General features: G+C 43.8%; 1 protein-coding gene across 1 annotated transcript in view; it reads left to right on the top strand.

Moving 5' to 3' along the window:
• Znf592 (zinc finger protein 592) overlaps window positions 1-21,787 on the top strand; it is a 50,993-nt gene that overhangs the window by 14,106 nt on the left and 15,100 nt on the right. Inside the window, exons 2-3 of the mRNA XM_021166475.2 lie at window positions 2,953-3,058; window positions 17,732-19,970. Coding sequence (XP_021022134.1) covers window positions 17,751-19,970 — 2,220 coding nt within the window. The 5' untranslated portion in view covers window positions 2,953-3,058; window positions 17,732-17,750. The remainder of the gene's footprint in view (window positions 1-2,952; window positions 3,059-17,731; window positions 19,971-21,787) is intronic.

The following is a 21,787-nucleotide window of genomic DNA, read 5'->3' as shown; positions in this document are numbered from 1 at the left end:
CTTCAGAGCTTTTAGTACAAGGCGTCTTGGCTTTGGAAGCAGGCAGGAGCCTGAGAGCTTTGAGTACTAGTTGTGGTTCACCTGCTGCGAAGTTTCTTGTGCCGTGAGGGTAGAGTTCTTACATCAAACCCAAACCCAGAGTCGGTGATTTTAGTGATTTGGGGAAACAGCAGCCTGGGTCAGTAAAGCCTTGAGTCCGAAACCCCCTTCTCTGTAGCCAGACTATTCACACCAGAGACTCTCACTAAGGTTCCCTTGGAGTAAATAACCAGGTACATTCAGAGCGTACTCACCACTGGACAGTAGACCCAGTACCCACCACAGAGCGTACTCACCACTGGACAGTAGACCCAGTACCCACCACAGAGAGTACTCACCACTGGACAGTAGACCCAGTACCCACCACAGAGCGTACTCACCACTGGACAGTAGACCCAGTACTCACCACAGAGCGTACTCACCACTGGACAGTAGACCCAGTACTCACCACAGAGCGTACTCACCACTGGACAGTAGACCCAGTACCCACCACAGAGCGTACTCACCACTGGACAGTAGACCCAGTACCCACCACAGAGCGTACTCACCACTGGACAGTAGACCCAGTACCCACCACAGAGCGTACTCACCACTGGACAGTAGACCCAGTACTCACCACAGAGCGTACTCACCACTGGACAGTAGACCCAGTACCCACCACAGAGCGTACTCACCACTGGACAGTAGACCCAGTACCCACCACAGAGCGTACTCACCACTGGACAGTAGACCCAGTACCCACCACAGAGCGTACTCACCACTGGACAGTAGACCCAGTACTCACCACAGAGCGTACTCACCATTGGACAGTAGACCCAGTACCCACTTGAATCTCTTTAGCTCTCAGCTCTGCTTTTGTCCTAATTTTGATGTTACACTTTTTCTTTTTCTTTTTCTTTTTTTTTATATAATTTTATTTCTTAAGTATCCGTACATGTCATTTTCATGAGTATTTTTGAAACAGAGTCTCCATCAGTATTTAGCCTTGCCTGCCCTGAAATGCACTATGTAGATCAGTCTAGTTCTGTTCTTTTCTTTTTTTTTAAAGAATAGGTAATTTTCTTTTTTTTTTTTTTTTGATTTATTTATTTATTAATATGTAAGTACATTGTAGCTGACTTCAGACATTCCAGAAAAGGGTGTCAGATCTCGTTACAGATGGTTGTGAGCCACCATATGGTTGCTGGGATTTGAACTCATGACCTTTGGAAGAGCTGTCAGTGCTCTTACCTGCTGAGCCATCTCACCAGCCCTTCTTTTCTTTTTTTTTTTAAGATTTATTTATTATTTCTTAAGTACATTGTAGCTGACTTCAGACACTCCATAAGAGGGCATCAGATCTCATTACGGATGGTTGTGAGCCACCATGTGGTTGCTGGGATTTGAACTCGGGACCGTCAGAAGACGTGCGCTTAGCCACTGAGCCATCTCGCCAACCCCATGTTACACTTTATTTTAGTCCATGTTGTTTGAGACAGCAAAGGGCCGAAAGAGCATAATTAGAGAATAAAGAAATAGCCAGGCAGAGTGGTACACGCCTTCAATCCTAGTAGTTGAGAGGCAGAGGTAGGAGGATCTCTCTGGCTACTTAGCAACTTCAGGGTCAGCCAGGAAGAAACAAAAGAGAAATTAAAGAGATGAATCCTTCTTTCCTCTTTTTCTGTTGTAGATTGCCTTGATGTTGTTTGTATTCTGACGTTAATTCTGCTTCCTCAAGAGGGGTTTTCCCCCCACCCCAAATGAATCATATACTGGGGTGATTTCATGTGAACCTTTTCTCCATTTTATTGTTTTTTTTTTTTTTTTTTTTTTTCGAGACAGGGTTTCTCTGTGTAGCCCTGGCTGTCCTGGAACTCACTCTGTAGACCAGGCTGGCCTCGAACTCAGAAATCCGCCTGCCTCTGCCTCCCGAGTGCTGGGATTAAAGGCGTGCGCCACCACGCCCGGCGTTTTCTCCATTTTAACTGATCAAATAAAGGCTAGAGCATGTGACTGGGCAGAGGAGAAAAGCGGGATGGGTGGACTTAGGGAGTGGGATCAGGTGGAGAGAGGAGGAGGAGGAGAGGGGAGGATAGGGGAGTGGAGGAAGAAGCAAGATGGGACAAAACTAAGTGTCCAGGAGAAACTACAAGTAGCAAAGGGAATAAGTTTGTATGGTGCTAGAGCTGCCCAATCTAGACAAGGTAGATAACTATTTGTCTAGGTAAATATAATAACTTGACTGTGTGTGGGGTTTTTTTTTTTTTTTTTTTTGGTTTTTCGAGACAGGGTTTCTCTGTGTAGCCCTGACTGTCCTGGAACTCACTTTGTAGACCAGGCTGGCCTTGAACTCAGAAATCTGCCTGCCTCTGCCTCCCGAGAGCTGGGATTCAAGGCGTGGCCACCACGCCCGGCTATTGTGTAGTTTTTTTATATAGGCTTATTGGGGTTGGAAATTACTATTACATTTTTACTCCCCAGACAGATGTGTTTTATTAAAACAAACAAAAAAAAAAACAAAAAGAGCAACAAAAACTCTTTAATAAGAAAATATGATTAAATAAATATGATTGGTAGTGATTCAAGCTCTTAAACCTTTCAGGAAAGGTAACAGGATACAGGCAAGGACATAGGCAGCTACAGGCAGTTCTTGGTGGCAAGTAAGTTTTTTTTTTTTTTTGGCAAGTAAGTTTTATACAAGTTCCCCTAATGATTATCACCACCATGCTGGACCAGGTGGAGGGGAGCAGGTCTGGGGCTGGGAGTTTGGCCTTTGTGGGAGCAGCTTTGAATTTAGAGGCTTTACTCAGGGTTGTACTTCTGCTGGGATAGTTGTTACTTTGTTATTAGTTACTAGCTTTAAGTTCTTTCCATACTTTTGACGTTTATCTTTAAATGCATTTACAAAGCATGTTATTTTTCTTCTTTCCATAGGTGGTGACTGGACTCTAGACCATGTGCCTAGGTAGTTTTTCCCTTCTCCGCAGCTCTGCTTCCCCAGCAACGTTCACCACACCCTTGTTTTGAGAACCTCACTAAGGTATGATGTCCAGGTTGACCTGAGCTGGCCTTGAAGAGCTGAATTTGGCTACAAGAACACTTTTATTGTTCATTGGGTTTTGCTTTGGTGGTAAAATACTACAAAGTCTCCTGATTTAAAATGCCCAGTGGCATTAAGTAATTTGCAGTCATGCAGCCTTCGCCACCATTCATCACCTAGCTCTGTTCATCCGACAACTGTCTGCCCCCACGCTCTCAGCAACCTTCACTCTGCTTTCTGTCTGTGGATTGCCTGCTTTGGGGAGGCCATGTAAATAGAATCACTCAATATTTGTCTTTCTGTATCATCACTAATGTCATGTCTTCAAGGTTTGTTCATATTGTGGTGTGTCTGAATCTTCTTGTCTTCCCCCACTCCTTCCCTCCTCCTTTCCTTTCTGCAGTGATATGAATAGAAACAAGACTGTCTCCATGCTAGGCAAGCATTATACCACTGAGTTAAGTCCCTAACGTCCATCCTTTTCAGGCTGAATACCACTCCATTTTTATATGTTTAATATTTTGTTTATGAATTCATTCACTGATAGATACTTGAGCTGCCCTGCCTTTGGATATTGTAAATGTGGCTGCTATGAATGAACATATAAATATTTGAGGCCTTGGAGAAAGGAGAGAGAGAAAGGGGTGGGGTGGGGTGGGGAAATGTGTTTATTTTGAGGCAGGATCTTGCTGTGTAGCCTAAGCTAGCCTTGAACTTGACTTTCCTGCTTTAGCCCCGTGAATAGTGAGATTAAAGGCCTGCATTCTCACACTTGGCTCATATGCCTAGAAATGGATTTCTGGGTCATTTGGAATTCTTTTAAAAATTGTTTTTGAGGAATTTTCCATAGTGGCAATACCATTCATTCATTCATTCATTCAGTTTTTCATTAGCCTGCTTGTCCTGGAACTACCTCTGTAGACCAGGCTGGCCTTAAAGTCAGAGATCCCGTTTCTGCCTCCTGAGTGCTGGGATCACCTCATCACTCAGCAGCAATGCCATTTTATATTCTTTCTAGCAATGCACAAGGATTCCAATTTCACACATTCTTACCAAGAGTTGATATTTTCTGTTTATTATTATTATTATTACAATCTATCCTGATGGGTGTGATTTTCTGGCTTATCTAGTTTGACCCATGGAGTCTACTAGGCAAGGGACTATTTTCTTGAAACTTAAGTGTTATAGAAAATAATTTGGTTATAAACATCATTTGGTTAATAGCCAATCTTGCTTCACTTGTGCACTCCCTGTTCATTCTCTTGTTTTGTTACTTTTGAGGCAAATCTCATATATCATAATGTTTGTAAGTGTTTCACTATATGTCTTCGAAAAAATAAGAAAGATAAGGTGCCCCCCCCGCCCCCTTTTGAGATAGGGTTTTTACTATTTGACTAAGGCTAGCTGTAATTTCCTAGGTTCAAGTAATCTTCTTGCCTCAGTTTCCTTAGTAGTTGGGACCACAGGGTTCATGTCTAGGCATCCAGCTAACATAAGAATCCTTACTATTCCACTTTGTCTGATGGTAGAAAGATACGGAGTGATATTCTATTGGACATATTTTTTGGTATTTCCTTAGAGCATTGGCTCTCAACCTTCCTAATGCTGTAACCCTTAAATACAGTTCCTCATGTTGTTGCAACCTCAACCATAAAATTATTTTCATTGCTTCTCCATAACTGTAATTTTGCTATTGTTATGAATCATAATGTAAATATCTGATATGCAGGATTTCTGATATGTGGTACATGTTAAAGGGTTGTTCAACTCCCAAAGGGATTGAGACTCACAGGTTGAAGAAAACCACTGCCTTAGAGCAAGCAACAGAAACGTTACAGAGGGCACACTGGTGAATACAGCTGGGACAATATGTTGGTGAGAGGCTCCCTTAGTTGGGGCTGATTTACTGCAGATTAAGGTTAGAGTAGAGGCTGACTGCCCTTAGGGCTGAGCAGTTATGATGAGAGACCATTTAGGTCTCTGGAGAGAAGAGAAAGGTGACGGACGGAGGGAGGGAAAGAGGGAGGAAGGAAATCTATGATTGATAGCTCATGGAGTAGAGGTTAGGGGAGCTTGGGGAAGGGAAGGGTACACTGAGTGCCTAATTTTCTGGTCTAGATGGACAATGGTGTGAAGTGATATGCATTCAGTAGACACACTTCTAGTTTGGAGTGTTATTGTCCTCTGGCTGTTTGCTGGGCCGTGGCAGTAAGCCGCAGTTTCTGGTAGCTAGCCATGAGATCACATAGATGAATCACCCATATGGTACAATGTATTGTGTGGCCAAAGTATGCTGCATGCTAAAGCTGTTTTCCATTATGTTTTCTGTTGCTGTAAGAGAAATACCATAGACCGAATCATGTATAGACAGTAATTTATTTGGTTCATGGTTCTTGGTGCTGGGAATTCCAAAGTCAAAGGGCCACATCTCTTTTGGGAGTCTTTGTGCTGTATAATATGAACAGAAGGCATGAATGTGAGATTTAAAAAAAGCTCTGGCTGAACCCCACTTTTTACCAAGAACCATTCCTGCCTTCATTTATCCATTCATGAGAGCAGAACCCTTAAGGCCTAGTCTCAAAAGCCCCACCGTAGACTACATTCCCAGCCCTTTGGAGGTAGAAGCAAGAGAATTAGTTCAGGGTCATTTCTGGCTATATGAGACCTTCTACCATTTTCTGAACCCCAGAGGAAGAAAAATCACATCCTATCCCTTAATACTGTCACTATGGTCGTTAAATTTCAATATGAGTTGTGAAAGAAACATTTAAACCACATAAGTAGGCTAGGTATCTTATATTTTGTTGGTTTTTGAGACAGGGTCTCACGTAGTCCAAGCTGGGCTTAAACTCCTGACTATTTACTGCTTCCACCCCACAGGGAGTTGAGTTATAGGCAGGTATCTCCACATCAGGCTTACATTAAAAACAAAGCAAGGGGCGGAGAGAGAGATGGCTCAGTGGTTAAGAGCATTGACTGCTCTTCTAGAGGTCCTGAGTTCAATTCCCAACAACCACATGGTGACTCACAACCATCTGTAATGGAATCTGATGCCCTCTTCTGGTGTGTCTGAAGACACTGACCAAGATGATTGGTCATTTAGAAAATTAAACAAACAAACAAACAAACAAACATTTAGTGTTATTTAATTTGTGTGTTTCTACTTTCCATAGTGTGTGTATGAAGATGACGAGGACATTTTGGAGGAATTGGTTCTTTTAACCACGTGGGTTCAGAGGATCAAACTCAGGTTGTTAGGTTTGACAGTCTTCACCCAAGAGACTATCTTACCAATCCTAGGGTTACATTTTTTATTACATTTTCAACTTAAAATAGATGGGTTTCCTGCAGCATAATCTCATTGTAAGCTGAGGACCATCTGTGCGTGTGTCAGGGGGCAGCTCAGAAAATCCTCTTCTTTCACTGGTGCATACTCCTGTCCCAGCCACAGAGATCCTCAAGGCTAGCAGTGTGTCCTTGCATTCCTGTAACATTTCAGCTTTTGAGTCTTTGTGATTCGTGTATGCTTATGGTAAATGAGACAACTAAGGGACAGCTTCTGAATCACTAGACAGTGACACTAGAGATGGGGGTCAGTGGTCCCGTGGAATGGCTACTTTCTACTCCCAGGAATGGAGATTTGGTTTCCAGCAAGTTTGAGGTTCTTAGATTCCTGCTTAATTTTGAGTTCTTACTACCAAGGCATGATGCTTTATAAAGTTCAGTGGGAGGGACTCCTTAGGGCAATGTGTGAGCAAAGAGTACTGTCCCTTTTCTCTCAAGTGTCTAGATGCTCTTCTCACAAGTGGAGGCCAAGTAGTACTGAGATCTGTTTGCAAGTAAGGCAAGGTAAAATAAGTGCAGATTACAAAGTATCAGATTTTATCTGCGCCCCTAGCTCTATGATAACTTTGTTGCCTGCCTAGTTTCTGCTTCTCAGTCTCCTTTATAATCTATATAATTCTTACTCCCTCCACTTCTATTTTGTTTTCTTTTAAATTCTGATGATTTTTATATTATATGTATGGGTGTTTTGTCTGTATGTATATCTCTATACCATATGTGGTGTCTTCAGATGCCAGAAGAAAGTGTTATATCCTCTGGAACTATAGTTACAAACAGTTGTGAGTCTGCGTTAAATGGAAATCAAACCTGGGTCCTCTAGAAGAGAAGCCAGTGCTCTTAACCATTGAGCAATCTCTTCAGTTCCTATTCCATTTCCTTGTAACCCAGCAGCTTTATTGTGGTAAAACTCACATAGCATGCAGCACTTTTACAATGCATAATTTAGTGGGGTTTAGTCTTTTCATAGAGTTATATCCCCTTATGATTCAGGATCTACCTGTGCCTTCCTCTTGAGTCCTAGCTCCTAGTCTTAGAGTTAGTCTTTCATCTCCATTGGCTTCCCACTGATCTCACCTTCAGATAGATGTCTGGGATGACCCTGGGACTAGGCCAGTCGGTGCTTTTTCACCAATGAAATATTTAGATGTAATCAGCTTCTGTAGAGATCCAGGATTCATAGACAAGGGCTACTCCAGGTAGATCCTTTCCTACCCACAAGGCCTATCAACCCTTCCAGCCTTTCTTTATGAGAGTTTCAGGGGCTAGGGTTGTAGAGAAGTGGTAACGCATATTTTCAGTATGCATAGTACCCTGCCTTTAGTCTCCACCCCCAACTCTAGTCTTAGAAACTACACACAAACATGTTGCATATTTGTCAAATACTTAGCTTGGGAGGTTTTTGACTATCCCTGAATAATCTCAACTCTGGACAAATGATCTAGTGAAATTCTAATGGTGGATACCTTTTAGTAAACACAGTAGTAGGGCTTGTAAACAAATAAGGAAATGGATATATGTTCAATGGTCATAAGTGCTATGGAAAAAAGGCAGAATAAAGGGCTGGGGACTAGGGATAAGTGGGGGTGATCATGAAGAGCATCTACATAGATCAAAGATTGACAGGACACGAGGAAGGGAGCCCACAGAAACCTAGAACAAGAATCTTTCTTTTCTTGTTTTCATTGTCTTTTTATCTTGAATCTCTGTGTAGCCCAGACTGGCTTCCAACTCAGCTTCCTGAGTTATGTAATTATAGGTATACATCAAGTGAACAAAGTCCTTTTTTTGGCCCCGAACTCAGAAATCTGCCTGTCTCTGCCTCCCGAGTGCTGGGATTAAAGGTGTGTGCCACCACACCTGGCTGGCAAAGTCTTATAGATCAGAGAAAGTAGGAAGTGTACAAGTTCTGAGGCAGGAGCATGGCCAGAAAGATTGAAGAATGGTAAGGAGCTCTATAGTGCTATGACAGACGTGGTACGGAAGACAGTCTTATGGGGAAGACACGCCAGTGAGACGCAGCAGGCTGCGCAGACTCCAAGAAAGACTGGATCTAACTCAGGATGAGACAAGATGGTGGTGGAGCAGGTTGCAAGAAGGGCCATGATCTAACCTACATTTTCTTTTTTTTTTTTTTAAATATTTTTTATTATGTATTTTCCTCAATTACATTTCCAATGCTATCCTAAAAGTTCCCCACAGCCTCCCCACAACTCCCTTACCCACCCACTCCTACTTTTTGGCCCTGGCGTTCCCCTGTACTGGGGCATATAAAGTTTGCATATCCAATGGGCCTCTCTTTCCAGTGATGGCCGACTAGGCCATCTTTTGATACATATGCAGCTAGAGTCAGGAGCACCGGGGTACTGGTTAGTTCATATTGTTGTTGCACCTATAGGGTTGCAGACCCCTTTAGCTCCTTGGGTATTTTCTCTAGCACCTCCGTTGGGGGCCCTGTGATCCATCCAATAGCTGACTGTGAGCATCCACTCCTGTGTTTGCTAGGCCCCGGCCTAGTCTCACAAGAGACAGCTATATCTGGGTCCTTTCAGCAAAATCTTGCTAGTGTATGCAATGGTGTCATCGTTTGGAGGCTGATTATGGGATGGATCCCTGGATATGGCAGTCTCTAGATGGTCCATTCTTTTGTCTCAGCTCCAAACTTTGTCTCTGTAACTCCTCTAACCTACATTTTCAAAGCATCATTTGACTGTTATGTTGATTGTGGCTATTATAGGCCAGGCAGAATCCAGGCCATGGTGGGAATCGAGGAAAGGAGATGCTGTTGCTAGTAGTGAGAAATGGCCGGATTTGGATGGATCTTAAAAGTACATTGCATGGTATTTGCTTGTGGGTTAGGTGGGAGTTAAGACAAAAGATAGATAGATAGATAGATAGATAGATAGATAGATAGATAGATAGATGGATAGATAAAATATTGGCCTCAGCACATGGAAGGTTGGCAGTGTCATTTTCTGAGTAGGGATGTGTGTAAGAGGAAATCAAAAGTTGTTATTGGGTCTATTAGATGTGAGGTGTCTGTCAGACATCCAAGTATAGTGCCAAGTCTAAAAGTGCCAATTAATAATTTAATGAGTTCCTACCGAGGGCTTGTAAAGGCAGGAAAGCAAACACGTTACTGAAAACAACTGTAATAATGGTCGAGAATTCTGCCATGAGAGACAGTAAGTAGAGCAAAGGGAGCTGGGGTGACTTGTGCAGAACCCCATGTGTGCCTTCAGTGCTGCTATGAGCTCTAAAATAGGGTCCTGGCCTTCAGCTTTGTGTCCCCAAAAGCACAAGCCTTTGTAACCTGTGGATAAACTCCCTTCTCTGAGTTCTAGTTTTTTATGCATTAAATCAAGAGTTGGACTAGCACAATGTTCTAGAAACTAGGAAGATTTGACCCAGACCTCTTGAGTCAGAATTGCTGTGCCTGGAGGCTGAGCATCTGTTTCAGTTGTTTGCATGTTGTTAATATTACTACTACTATCATTATTTTTCATGCGTTACATTTTATTTATTTGTGTGTGTATGTGCACACATGCCATGGTACATGTGTGGAAGGCATAGAACAACTTGTAGGAGTTGTTCCTCCCCTTCCATCATGTGGGTTCTGGGGCTTGAACTCTGGGCCTTGAGTTTGGTCGTTGGTGCCTTTACCTGCTCAGTTGTTTTGCTGGCCCCTGTTAACTTTACACTTTTCAGGCAGAGCAGCAGCAGTCTACAGTGGCTTTTGGAGGTCCTCTTCAATTCTTACATCCTGTGTAATGCTTGTGCCTGCCATAGAATTCTGTCTTGTCTGTTTCTATTGGAACAGCTGCTTCTTATCTACTAATCTAAGGCTGAGACTCCTTGGGCTTTTTTCTTTTTTTAAATTGGTTGAACAACAGGTGTCTCATGAATGAAATAGCCAGTCATTCAGAACATGTGATTTTGGGTCACCTGACCTATAAGCAAATCTAGATTATGTCCAGGAGAGTTGTAACATGTATATGGAAGGGTCTTTTTTATCTACCTTAGGAGTCAATACTTACATAGGAATTTATTAGATGCACATAAGAGCTGGGCAAATTTAGGTAGATCAGGCTAGCCTTGAACTCAGAGATCCACCTGCCTCTGCCTCCTGAGTTCTGAGATTAAAGGCGTGCTCCACCGCAGCCTGGCTCAAATTTGTTGTATTTATTTATTTATTTATTTAGTGTATGCGTGCTTGGCACTTAGCGTGCATGTACAGGTCAGGAGACAACTTGTGGGTATAGCTTCTGTGGGTCCTAAGAATAAAGTCAAGGTTGTTAAGCATGATAGCAAGTGTCCTAACCTGCTGAGCCATCTTACCAGACCTGATATTGTTGTTGAAACTATTTAATCTCAATCAAGGGTTTCTACCCTGCATTTGATCATTCAGTTCCCAGGCAAAACAAAAAACAAAAACAAAACACACACACACACCCCTTTTATTTTTATAATAAGCCTTAATCAGCATTAGAGTTGGGCAGATATCTACCCTCTATACCATTATAATCTAATTCCCCATCAATAACCCTGAATTATAACTTGCTATGTTCTATCTGGACTGCTCTTCACTCCATTTGGCTAGCTCTCAGTTCCAGCTGGGTAACTCTCATGGCCATGTATTCATAACTTACTCCTTGGCTGCTTCCTCCTCTCTTTGTTTTCCCCCCTCTTGATCTCAGACCCCAAGCCTGGGAACCCAAGAACCCCGCCTATCTCTCTTCTGCCCGGCTATTGGCCATAGGCATCTTTATTCACCAATCAAGGTTAACTTGGGGGGCAAAGTTACATAGCTTCATTTGGGTGTGTCACTTGGATATAGACAGATTCTTTCATCCCTGTGTGCAACCAGGCCTCGGGGGGCCAGTATTTACCATTACAATACAAGCAAAAGACCAAACCTCTACAAGAAATGTTTTTGTTTTTGTTTTTTTTGTTTTTAATTTGAATATTTTGATGCAAAGGGAAGAAAAAACTCCATATATTCAATGTCAAGTCTTAGCTATTTAGAGCTTTTCTTTTTCTTTCTGTTTCCTCTGGATTTAAATGTTTGTTTTAACACACACACACACACACACACACACACGTATATATGGCTTTTTGTATGTGTGTATTTAGGGACATGCTAGGCATGTCCTCTTCTGTTCAGGTATTTAGCCCTGTGTATGTTTTACCTTTATAGTAACTTGAATGTATTTTCTGACTATTGAGTCATCTCATAGTTGTCTACATTTTTTTTAAGCAAAATACTGCTCTTTTCTGTTATTTGGATGAACAAGCTTCCACTTTAGTTATAGAGCCTTCTTTCCCCCAAATCTTCATTTCTCTAAAATTCCATGGTTATAATCTCTGGCTTCCATTCTCCAGTCTGTTTTGTGTGTGCACATGTGCATGTTTGGCTGCAAGTGCCTTTACCCATTGAATCATTTTGGTGACCCCTCCCTCGCATGCGTTTTGTAACGGCACTCTGCGCTCTCAGGACCGTTTCCTGCACTGGTATACCTTTTCTTCTTTTCTCCCTTTCCCTTCCATGTCTGTTGTAGTACTGGAGATTGAATTAGAACTTTGCACATGCTAGGCAAATGTTTTACCACTGAATTCCACCCTAAGCCCATTTTCTGCTTTTTATTTTGAGATAAAGCCTTACTAAGTTGCCTGGGCAAGCCTTGAATGTGCAATGAAAAAGCAATGCTGTGTTTTAAGGGGCTATTCTAAACTGATACCTAGTTGTCTTAATTAGGGTTTCTTTTTTCTTTTTTTTGGTTTTTTGAGACAGGGTTTCTTGTATAGCCCTGTGTGTCCCATAACTCACTTTGTAGACCAGGCTGGCCTCGAACTCAGAAATCCTCCTGCCTCTGCCTCCCGAGTGCTGGGATTAAAGGCGTGCACCACCACGCCCTTTCTTTTTCTGTGATAAATACCTTGACCAAAAGCAACTTGGGGAAGAAAGGGTTTATTTCATCTTATAGCTTATGAGTCTATCATAGAAGGAAGTCAGGGCAAGAACCGATACAGAGGCCATGGAAGAGTGCTGCTTACTGACTTGCTTCTTATGGCTTGCTCAGCCTGCTTTCTTAGGACACCCAGGACCACCAGCCCAGGGATGACACCATCCATAGTGAGCTGGCCCTCCTACATCAATCGTCAGTCAAGAAAATATATCACAGCCGGGCGGTGGTGGCGCACGCCTTTAATCCCAGCACTTGGGAGGCAGAGGCAGGCGGATTTCTGAGTTTGAGGCCAGCCTGGTCTACAAAGTGAGTTCCGGGACAGCCAGGGCTATACAGAGAAACCCTGTCTTGAAAAAAAAAAACCAAAAACAAAAAAAAAAAGAAAATATATCACAGGCTTGCCCATACACCAATCTAGTGGGGCAGTTTCTCAGTTGAGGTGCTTTCTCCTATAATAGTCTAGCTTGTACCAAGTTCACATGAAGCTAGTCAGTACATCTGACCTCTTTATATATGGACAGCATTGTTTAAATTCATTATTCTAAATATATAATGTGAAATCATGGTTCAAGAAAAATCAATGTTTTGGGTTTTGTCCCTTTTTTTTTTTTATTGTTGTTTTCTAGGTTCATAATTTCTGAGAGTTCAGTCCATGATCAGTTTGCCTTGTTGCTTTGGGCCTGAGACAAAGCAACATAACTTGATTGAGGAAACTTGTGGTAGAGCAACTGTTTGATCTCATGGCCTCTGTGAAACAAAAATGGGCTAGGAATGAAATATCCCCTTCAAAAGTGTGCCTCTAGTCTGACTTCCTTCTCCTAAGCATCATCATCCTTCAGTACAGCCATGATTGCTAACCAAGCCTTCAAAATGCCAATCCTTGGGAGCTATTTAAGATCCAAAGTATAGCAGATAATCCCATGGGTTGAGATCCATCATTTTAGGGAACTTATGAAAGCATTAAACTTGATACTAGAATTGGTCAGTGAGTTAACATCTTTTTATTTTTTGTAGTTATCTAGAAATGACAGTCACATCCATGTGCACAAATGGACATGTATGTATCCATATGGTGTATATTCACTCAGATTCTATGGTGTTCAGTTGCTATGTTTTAATGTGCTAAAGACAAGAAATTCTACCTCCTAATTTTGCTATAGTCGTAAAAAATTATATATTATTTTTATTTTTCAAAGAATTCTGATTGGTCAGTTACACTTGGTGAGAACCCATTCAAAATTAAGAAGTTTTTTATTCCTTATTAAAATAAAGTATTTGGTAAAATTTCCTAGAAAAACCAGTAGATCCTAGAGGAAGTTGTAATTGTAGTTTTTGATAATGCGTTGTTAAACTGCTCTTCTAACAGGTCCCATAAATTATTACTTATATGATTTTTACCACAACTCTGTAACACTTGGGAGTATTACTTTATTTGATTTGTTTTGTTTGTTTGTTTGTTTGTTTGTTGAGACCTGGTCTCTCTGTGTAGTCTTGGCTGTCCCAGAACTCACTCTGTAGATAGACCATGCCGTGTTTGGCTTAAGATCTGTCTCTGCTTCCAGAATTCTGGGATTAAAGTGCAACAGCACTGCCCTGCTAAGAAAGCGATGTGAAGCAAGCTCTCCTGTAGCTCAGGCTGACCTCAGACATAACTGAGACCGGCCTTGACCTCCTGACCCTCCAGCTTCCACCCCCAGAGTGCTGAGGCGGCAGGCATTTGCCACCCACCACACCTATCTTTGTTTTTGTTTTTTCTGAGACAGGGTTTCTCTGTGTAGCCCTGGCTGTCCTGGAACTCACTCTGTAGACCAGGCTGGCCTCGAACTCAGAAATTCACCTGCCTCTGCCTCCCGAGTGCTGGGATTAAAGGCGCGCACCACCACGCCCGGCAGTTTTGTTATTTTTTGAGATGAAGTCTTGCTATATAGCTCAGCCTAGCCTTCTCTTAATCTCCTACCTCAGCCTTCTTAAGAGGTGAGACTGTAGGTACGCACCAGCACTCCTGTACTAGCTAACTGACTTTATAGCAAATATATTTTATGTCTGATCATTCTCTGCAAACCCAGGACAAATTCCTGTGGGAGAACTGAAGTGGAAACTTAAGGGTTCTTTAGAAAGTCATTTGTGTTGGATGGTGTTTGCTGGGGCAAACATGTGAAGAAATGTTTAGTTAGAACGGACTCAGATGAAAGGCTAAGACACTTGTGAAAGAATGTTTCACTAACACAGACAGGTAAAAGGATGTTTTACTAAAACAAGCATGTAGAAGGACACACGATGAAAGATTCTTTACTATCAACAGGCATATATTGATCTGCCTTACATTACATAGTTGAACTATGTTTGTAAAAACATACCAAAAAACTTTTGGTGGTGTGCTACAGTTTCTTACTGCTTCCTTGGACTCGGGTTGATTGGCAGAGTGAAGTCAGCTGAGACAAATCACATGCTGAGACAAGGCTCATAGAGGTCACACGATGTTTGGAGGGAATATAAAAAGGACAGTGATGGGGGCGTATCCTGGCTTACTTACATAGCTGAACGCTTGTTGCTCTCACATCTTCACTGATCTGTGCTCCCTCAGTGAAGGGAGGCAGAGCAGAGAACTTTTCCTGGCGTTCTTATTGGCGCTGGTCCCTCCTGCTGACTCTAGCTGAGGCTGAGGCCTGGCTATTTCTGCTAGGTCTTGCCACTGCTGATGCTAACCCCACTACCAAACTGGACTGCTAATATTTCAATTCAGTGTTTACGAGTGGATTGAGCTGCTGCTGCTAACCTGTGAACTAAACTGCCAATTTTCAGTTGGAGAACAAACACAGATTGGAGTTGTTTCAAAGAACTGAGTTCAAGGCCAGCCTGGTCTACAGAGTGAGTTCCAGGACAGCCAGGGCTACACAGAGAAACCCTGTCTTGAAAAACAAAACAAAACAAAACAAAACACAAAAAAGTAGCCATTAAAAAATTAAAGTTATAGAGAGTGTTACTTACTCTGATGTAATAACTCTTCATCAAAGCCTTGTCCGGTTCCGGAGGACACTGGGCTCCAGCAAATGGTTTACTCCCGACCGTTGTGTGCTTTTCCCCAGCACTGCAGCACCATCTGTCCCACCTTTCTTCAGCTTTCTCCCCTTAGGCATTGAAAGGCAGGAAGAAATCGAGGAAGTATCTGAAGCAAAGGTCCCGAAGGCATTTCTTCGTAGTTATGCTGCCCTGCACATCAGTTCGTTTGGCACTGGGATGCTGGGACCTGCCTGTTGTTTAAGGACTCCAGCACCTAGTCCAGGAGACAAATATCTGTTCAATTGAAAACTTTAATCTCATTCCAGTGAGGCAGTCTGCTGACCCTGTTTAAATAATTGCTATTTTACTTATCCATAACTGGATATCTTCCCAAGGGTAGGGAGTATTCTTTTTCATTTCCATGAGAACTCCTAGGCAGGGAGCTATGCTTTGTGGAGGTTTGGAGTGTGGGTGGTTGTGATGTGAAAAAGCAAGCCTGCAAACCTGTTGCTATCAAGGCCTGGTAAGAGATACACCTTCATCCTGCTGCCTGCCTCCCTGTGGTTCTAGTCCCTCTCTTCTTTTTCAATTTTAAGGAAGGAACTTATTAGTGCAGCGGATGGTCACTAACTAAGATAACTACTAACTAAGATAACTTGTTAGTAACTTCATTACCCTAGACAGTTTCCTTTCAATCATAGCTTCAACAGATACTTAATGTTATAGCATATTGTTATCATGTGATGATACTTTTGCACTAGTCATTTTTCAGTTACAGATAATTTTCTTTGTTGCTATGTAGATTATCAACCATACTTTTATTGATTAAGTAATAGTCAAATAGTTACCCATTCTCCTAGGTGTTAGTCTAGGCCTTGAATCTTCTATGTAAGAAAGGATAACCTTGACCTTCTGATCTTCCTGCCTCACGTGACCCTCCCACTTACTGTGGTCCTAGAGTCTCTAGATGCAGGCAGCCAGATGGAAGGATCCATCCCCTCAGCCTTGAGGTCAGTTCTCTAAGACGATAGCTTTGTCTCATGATATTTTCTATTTCTATCTCATTGTCTTTGTTAAGCAAGCTGTAGAGATGGCTCAGCAGCTACTGGCACTTCTTTCTGCAAAGGATCTCAGTTGACTCCAAGCATTCACTTAGTGGTTCACAGCCTCCCATAATGGGATCTGATGTCTGCCCCCTTCTTACAGACAGAGGCACTAGGCTCACACATGGTGTGCAGATGGACATGTGAGCAAAACACTCATATACTTAAAAAATGTTTTAAAAGAGGTTTTAAGCCGGGCGTGGTGGCGCACGCCTTTAATCCCAGCACTCGGGAGGCAGAGGCAGGCGGATTTCTGAGTTCGAGGCCAGCCTGGTCTACAAAGTGAGTTCCAGGACAGCCAGGACTATATGGAGAAACCCTGTCTCAAAAAAAAACAAAAAACAAAACAAAACAAAACAACAAAAAAAACCTAGAGGTTTGAATAGAAGCAGCAGCAGCTGGGTGTGGTGGAGCATATCTTTGGTTCCAGTATTTGGGAGACAGAGGCAGGTGGATCTTTGTGAATTCAAGGACAGCCTAGTTTACATATTGAGTTCCAGGACAGCCAGTGCTAGAGAGCGAGATCCTGTCTCAAAAATCAAAAGAAAAAGGAGGAGGAGGACAAGGCAGAGGAAGAAAAAGAGGGAGGGAGGGAGGGAGGAAGGGAGGGAGGGAAGAGGAGGAGGAGAAGAGAAGAAGAAGAAGAAGAAGAAGAAGAAGAAGAAGAAGAAGAAGAAGAAGAAGAAGAAGAAGAAGAAGAAGAAGTTGTTCAAGAAGAAGAGGAAGGAGAAGTAGCATGGAGAGAGGAGGAAAGGGAGAAGAGAGAATGTATATGAGTAAGAGAATCTGTACATATACATTCAGTAAAGATCCTCTTGGCAGCGGTTGCAGATAACTCTAGGCACCATTTATTTCTGATATTTGTATGTGTGAAATACGTGAGCCACCTAGAAGGGGAACATATGCTAGTTAGATATAGGTTGTGAGGGGAGGGGTAATAAGGAGACCTGTGGGATATGGTCCTATTGGATAGCAAGGCATCCTCTCTTTCTTTTGGTTGTGGGGCCACCCAGAAATTAAGACTGTCCAGGCAAGCTTGTCACTACATGTAAGCTTCTCTTTTAGCCTTTTCTACTTTTCAGCAGGCTAGAAACCTTAGAGTGAAACTCAGGTACGTGACTTCTTATTGTAGAAGGTGGGGTTCTGCAGGGGTAAGCCCGCTGCATATATGCATTAGTATGATGAGTGTTCAATACAGATGATATAAGACAATTCAGAGAGGCCCTGCTGGTAATTGACTCTGTTCTTTGTTTTTCTTGTAGTACTTGTCAGCATCCAGCCATGGGGGATATGAAAACCCCAGATTTTGATGATCTTCTGGCTGCCTTTGACATCCCAGATCCCACAAGTCTTGATGCAAAGGAGGCCATCCAGGCTCCCAGTGAGGAGAATGAGAGTCCCCTGAAGTCTTCAGGCATGTGTATGGATGAGAATGTGTCCTTGTCGCACTCAGGATCAGCCCCAGATGTGCCGGCTGTGAGTGTCATTGTCAAGAACACCAGCCGCCAAGAGTCGTTTGAAGCAGAGAAAGACCACATTGCTCCCAGTCTCCTACATAATGGATTCCGGGGCTCAGATCTGCCCCCAGACTCCCACCACTGTGGGAAGTTTGATTCTACTTTTATAAATGGAGACAGTGCTAGGAGTTTCACAAGCAAGCTAGAGCCTTCCAAGTCGGAGCCATTACCCACCTTCAACCAGTTCAGCCCAATCTCTAGCCCAGAACCTGAGGATCCTGTCAAAGATAATGGGTTTGGGATAAAGTCCAAGCACTCTGACAGTTATTTCCCACCTCCTCCTGGGACTGTGGGAGGCCCAGTCCTGGAAGCTCTGTCAAAATTCCCAGTCCCGGAACTACACATGTTTGACCACTTTTGTAAAAAAGAACCTAAACCAGAACCCTTGCCTTTAGAGAGCCAGCAGGAGCAGGAGCAGGGTGGGCAGAAGGTGGTGGAGCCTCACAAAGATCTGGATTCCAGTCGGTTCTTTGGGGAAGCTTTAGAGTTCAATAGTCACCCTAGTAACAGTATTGGAGAGCCCAAGAAGCTTGCTCCAGAGCTTAGTGCTTGCTCCTCTGTCCCTCCTAGGCAGCGTCTGAAGCCAGCCCATTCCAAGCTATCCTCTTGTGTTGCAGCCTTGGTGGCCTTACAGGCCAAAAAGGTAGCCAATGTCACCAAAGAGGATCAGCCTGGTCACACAAAGGATTCCTCAGGGCCCACTAAAGAGGGTTCTAAAGGCAGCCCCAAAATGCCCAAGTCACCAAAGAGTCCCCGGAGCCCTCTAGAGGCCACTAGAAAAAGTATCAAGCCATCTGATAGCCCTCGGAGCATCTGCAGTGACAGCAGCAGCAAAGGGTCTCCTTCTGTGGCTGCCAGCTCCCCACCAGCAATTCCCAAAGTCAGAATCAAAACAATTAAGACATCATCGGGGGAAATCAAACGGACAGTTACAAGGATCCTGCCAGACCCTGATGATCCAAGCAAGTCCCCTGCTGAGTCCCCTGCAGGGAGCACAATCACTGAGGCTCCAAGTGAGGCACCAGGGGATGAAGGCACAGCCATGCCTGTGGAAGAGCACTTTTCTGAGGCAGGCATAAATTCAGGGAGCCCCCAGGGTGACCGAAAAGGGGATGAGAATATGATCAAAATCAGTGACTCTTCATCTCCCTGCCGCATCTCTGGGCCCCGGGTCCCAAAAGGATCTGCCCCGAACTCACAGGCAAGCAAGAAGCAACAGAGCACAGCACCTCAGGCATCAACCCCCGCTGCCAGTCTCTTGCCCAAAGCTGTGCACTTGGCCAACTTGAACCTGGTCCCCCACAGTGTTGCCGCATCTGTGACTGCCAAGTCCTCAGCACAGAGACGGAGCCAGCCTCAGGTCACGCAAATGACAGTGCCCCTGGTCCACCAGGTGAAAAAGGCCGCCCCTCTAATTGTGGAGGTCTTCAACAAGGTCCTTCACAGCTCTAACCCTGTGCCCCTCTATGCGCCAAATCTCAGCCCACCTGCAGACAGCAGAATCCACGTGCCGGCCAGTGGGTACTGCTGCCTGGAGTGCGGAGACGCGTTTGCCTTAGAGAAGAGCCTGAGCCAGCACTACAGCCGGCGCAGTGTCCACATTGAGGTGCTGTGCACACTGTGCTCTAAGACACTGCTCTTCTTCAACAAGTGCAGCCTGCTTCGGCATGCCCGTGACCACAAGAGCAAGGGACTTGTCATGCAGTGCTCTCAGCTGCTTGTGAAGCCCATCTCTGCAGACCAGATGTTTGTGGCGGCTCCCGTGAACTCCACTGCACCAGCAACCCCAGCCGCTTCTTCCTCCCCCAAACCCAGCCCTACTTTGGACAATGCCAGCTCTGTAATTCCAGCCTTGCCACTTTATCCAGACCCAGTGAGGCTCATCCGGTATGGAACCAAATGTCCTGAATGTCACAAGCAGATGCGAGATTATATGGTACTGGCTACACATTTCCAGAGGACAACAGAGGAAACCGAGGGGCTAGTGAGTAGACCATCACATTGTTGGGTGGTGCGCGTCAGGCCCATATAAGTTCCATGATGGGGACTGGAGAGAGCCCATTAGAATGGGAGCAGAGGGGCATCTGGCTTACTGGTTAGTTAGCATATCATCTGAATACAGAGTACTTACTGGTTAGTTAGCATATCATCTGAATACAGAGTACTTACTGGTTAGTTAGCATATCATCTGAATACAGAGTACTTACTGGTTGGTTAGCATATCATCTGAATACAGAGTACTTACTGGCTAGTTAGCCAGTTATCATCTGAATACGGAGTACTTACTGGTTAGTTAGCCAGTTATCATCTGAATACGGAGTACTTGCTTTCTTCTTTGGGAAGATAATCCTACCCGTACTGGTGGGGAACGCCTGGAGATCCAACCAGCTCAGCCAGGGCATTGTGGTATTTGTTTATAACTGTAGTACTTCTAAGGCTAAAGCAGAAGGATCGTGAATTTGAGACCAGAGCAAGACTGTCTCAACAAACCAAACTGTCTCTCTCTGGGCATGCTCCATGTTCCACTTCTACTCAGATTGGCAGTGAGTTTGATCCAAATGCAGGCCTGTTTGGGCTTAGGTCTCTTTCTGGCCTCTCAAAGATGATAACATGGTTTTGGCAAGTACCCCGAGAACCTGGGGATGGGAGTAGATGAATCACTGTGTTTGTCCCTTAGTAGTCTGTTTTCTAAGAACATTCTACCCCTCAGTACACAGCTGTTGAGCAGAATTTCTCTGGAGATAGGGCCAGAGGCAGAGCTGAGGAGGAAAGGAGAGTGGGTAGGGATGTAGGCTCCATGCAGAGGGTTTGTAGGTCTCCATCCTTCATCCATGTTCTCTAACTCTAAAAAAGGAGTTGAGCTTTTCTGCTTATTCTGATTGTTGGCTGTAGTTGGTGAGGTATGTGGTTTGTTTTTAAAGGCACTTGGTGCTTACCCTGCCCTATTGCTATTGCTAGAGGATTGTGTCAAGAAGGCAGCCTCAAGCTGTGTTAGTACAGTTATAGTCAAAACACTTTGCAGCTGGAGGCAGGAGGGTTATCGATAGTAAGACTTCATCTTTAAAAGGCCTTCAGAGGTGTGTGTGTGTGTGTGTGTGTGTGTGTGATATTTTCTTGAGACAGGGTCTTTTTGGTGTAGAAGCTCCCTGCTCTGCTTAGGTTGACTGACCAGCAAGTTTCCGGGATCTGCCCATTTCTGCCCTGGGCTCCAGTCTCGCACAGCATTTTCACGTGGGTCAGCACCCAGGGGTGGTCTCTACCTCGGGTCCTTGCTGCTCGTACACAAGTGCTCTTACCCACTGAGCCATCCCTAGGCCCGACACGGCAACTTACTCCTTCACTTGGTTCCCTTGGTCCAGGAGGTATTCGTTTGCTCTTCTTTTCGTAATAAAAACGAATCAGAGATTAGAGTGGTAGCTCTCTGTTGTTCTTGTAGAGGACCCTGGATTGATATAGCACCTACATGATGGCTCACAAACACCCATAGCTTCGATTTCAGGGGATCTGACCTAGAGGCACCAGATGCGTACATGGTACACATATATACATATACATGCAGGCAGAACACTCACACATATAAACATAAAATAAATAGATTTTTTTTTTTTAAAGAAGGCATGTGGAGGTGCATGTTTAATCCTAGCACATGAGAGGCAGAGACAGTCCAGTCTGGTCTACCTGGGCTGGGTCCTTCCATGCCAGTCATTAATAAGGAAATGCCTTGTAGACTTGCCTACAATCTGATGGAGGTATTTGGTCAATTGAGGTTCTTTTTCCCAGACAATTCTAGCCTGTATCAGG

The sequence above is a fragment of the Mus caroli genome, unplaced genomic scaffold (genome assembly GCF_978045245.1).
Source record: "Mus caroli unplaced genomic scaffold, Mus_caroli_1 scaffold_8, whole genome shotgun sequence".
Taxonomy (NCBI): domain Eukaryota; kingdom Metazoa; phylum Chordata; class Mammalia; order Rodentia; family Muridae; genus Mus; species Mus caroli.
This window is presented reverse-complemented; position numbering and strand designations above follow the sequence as displayed.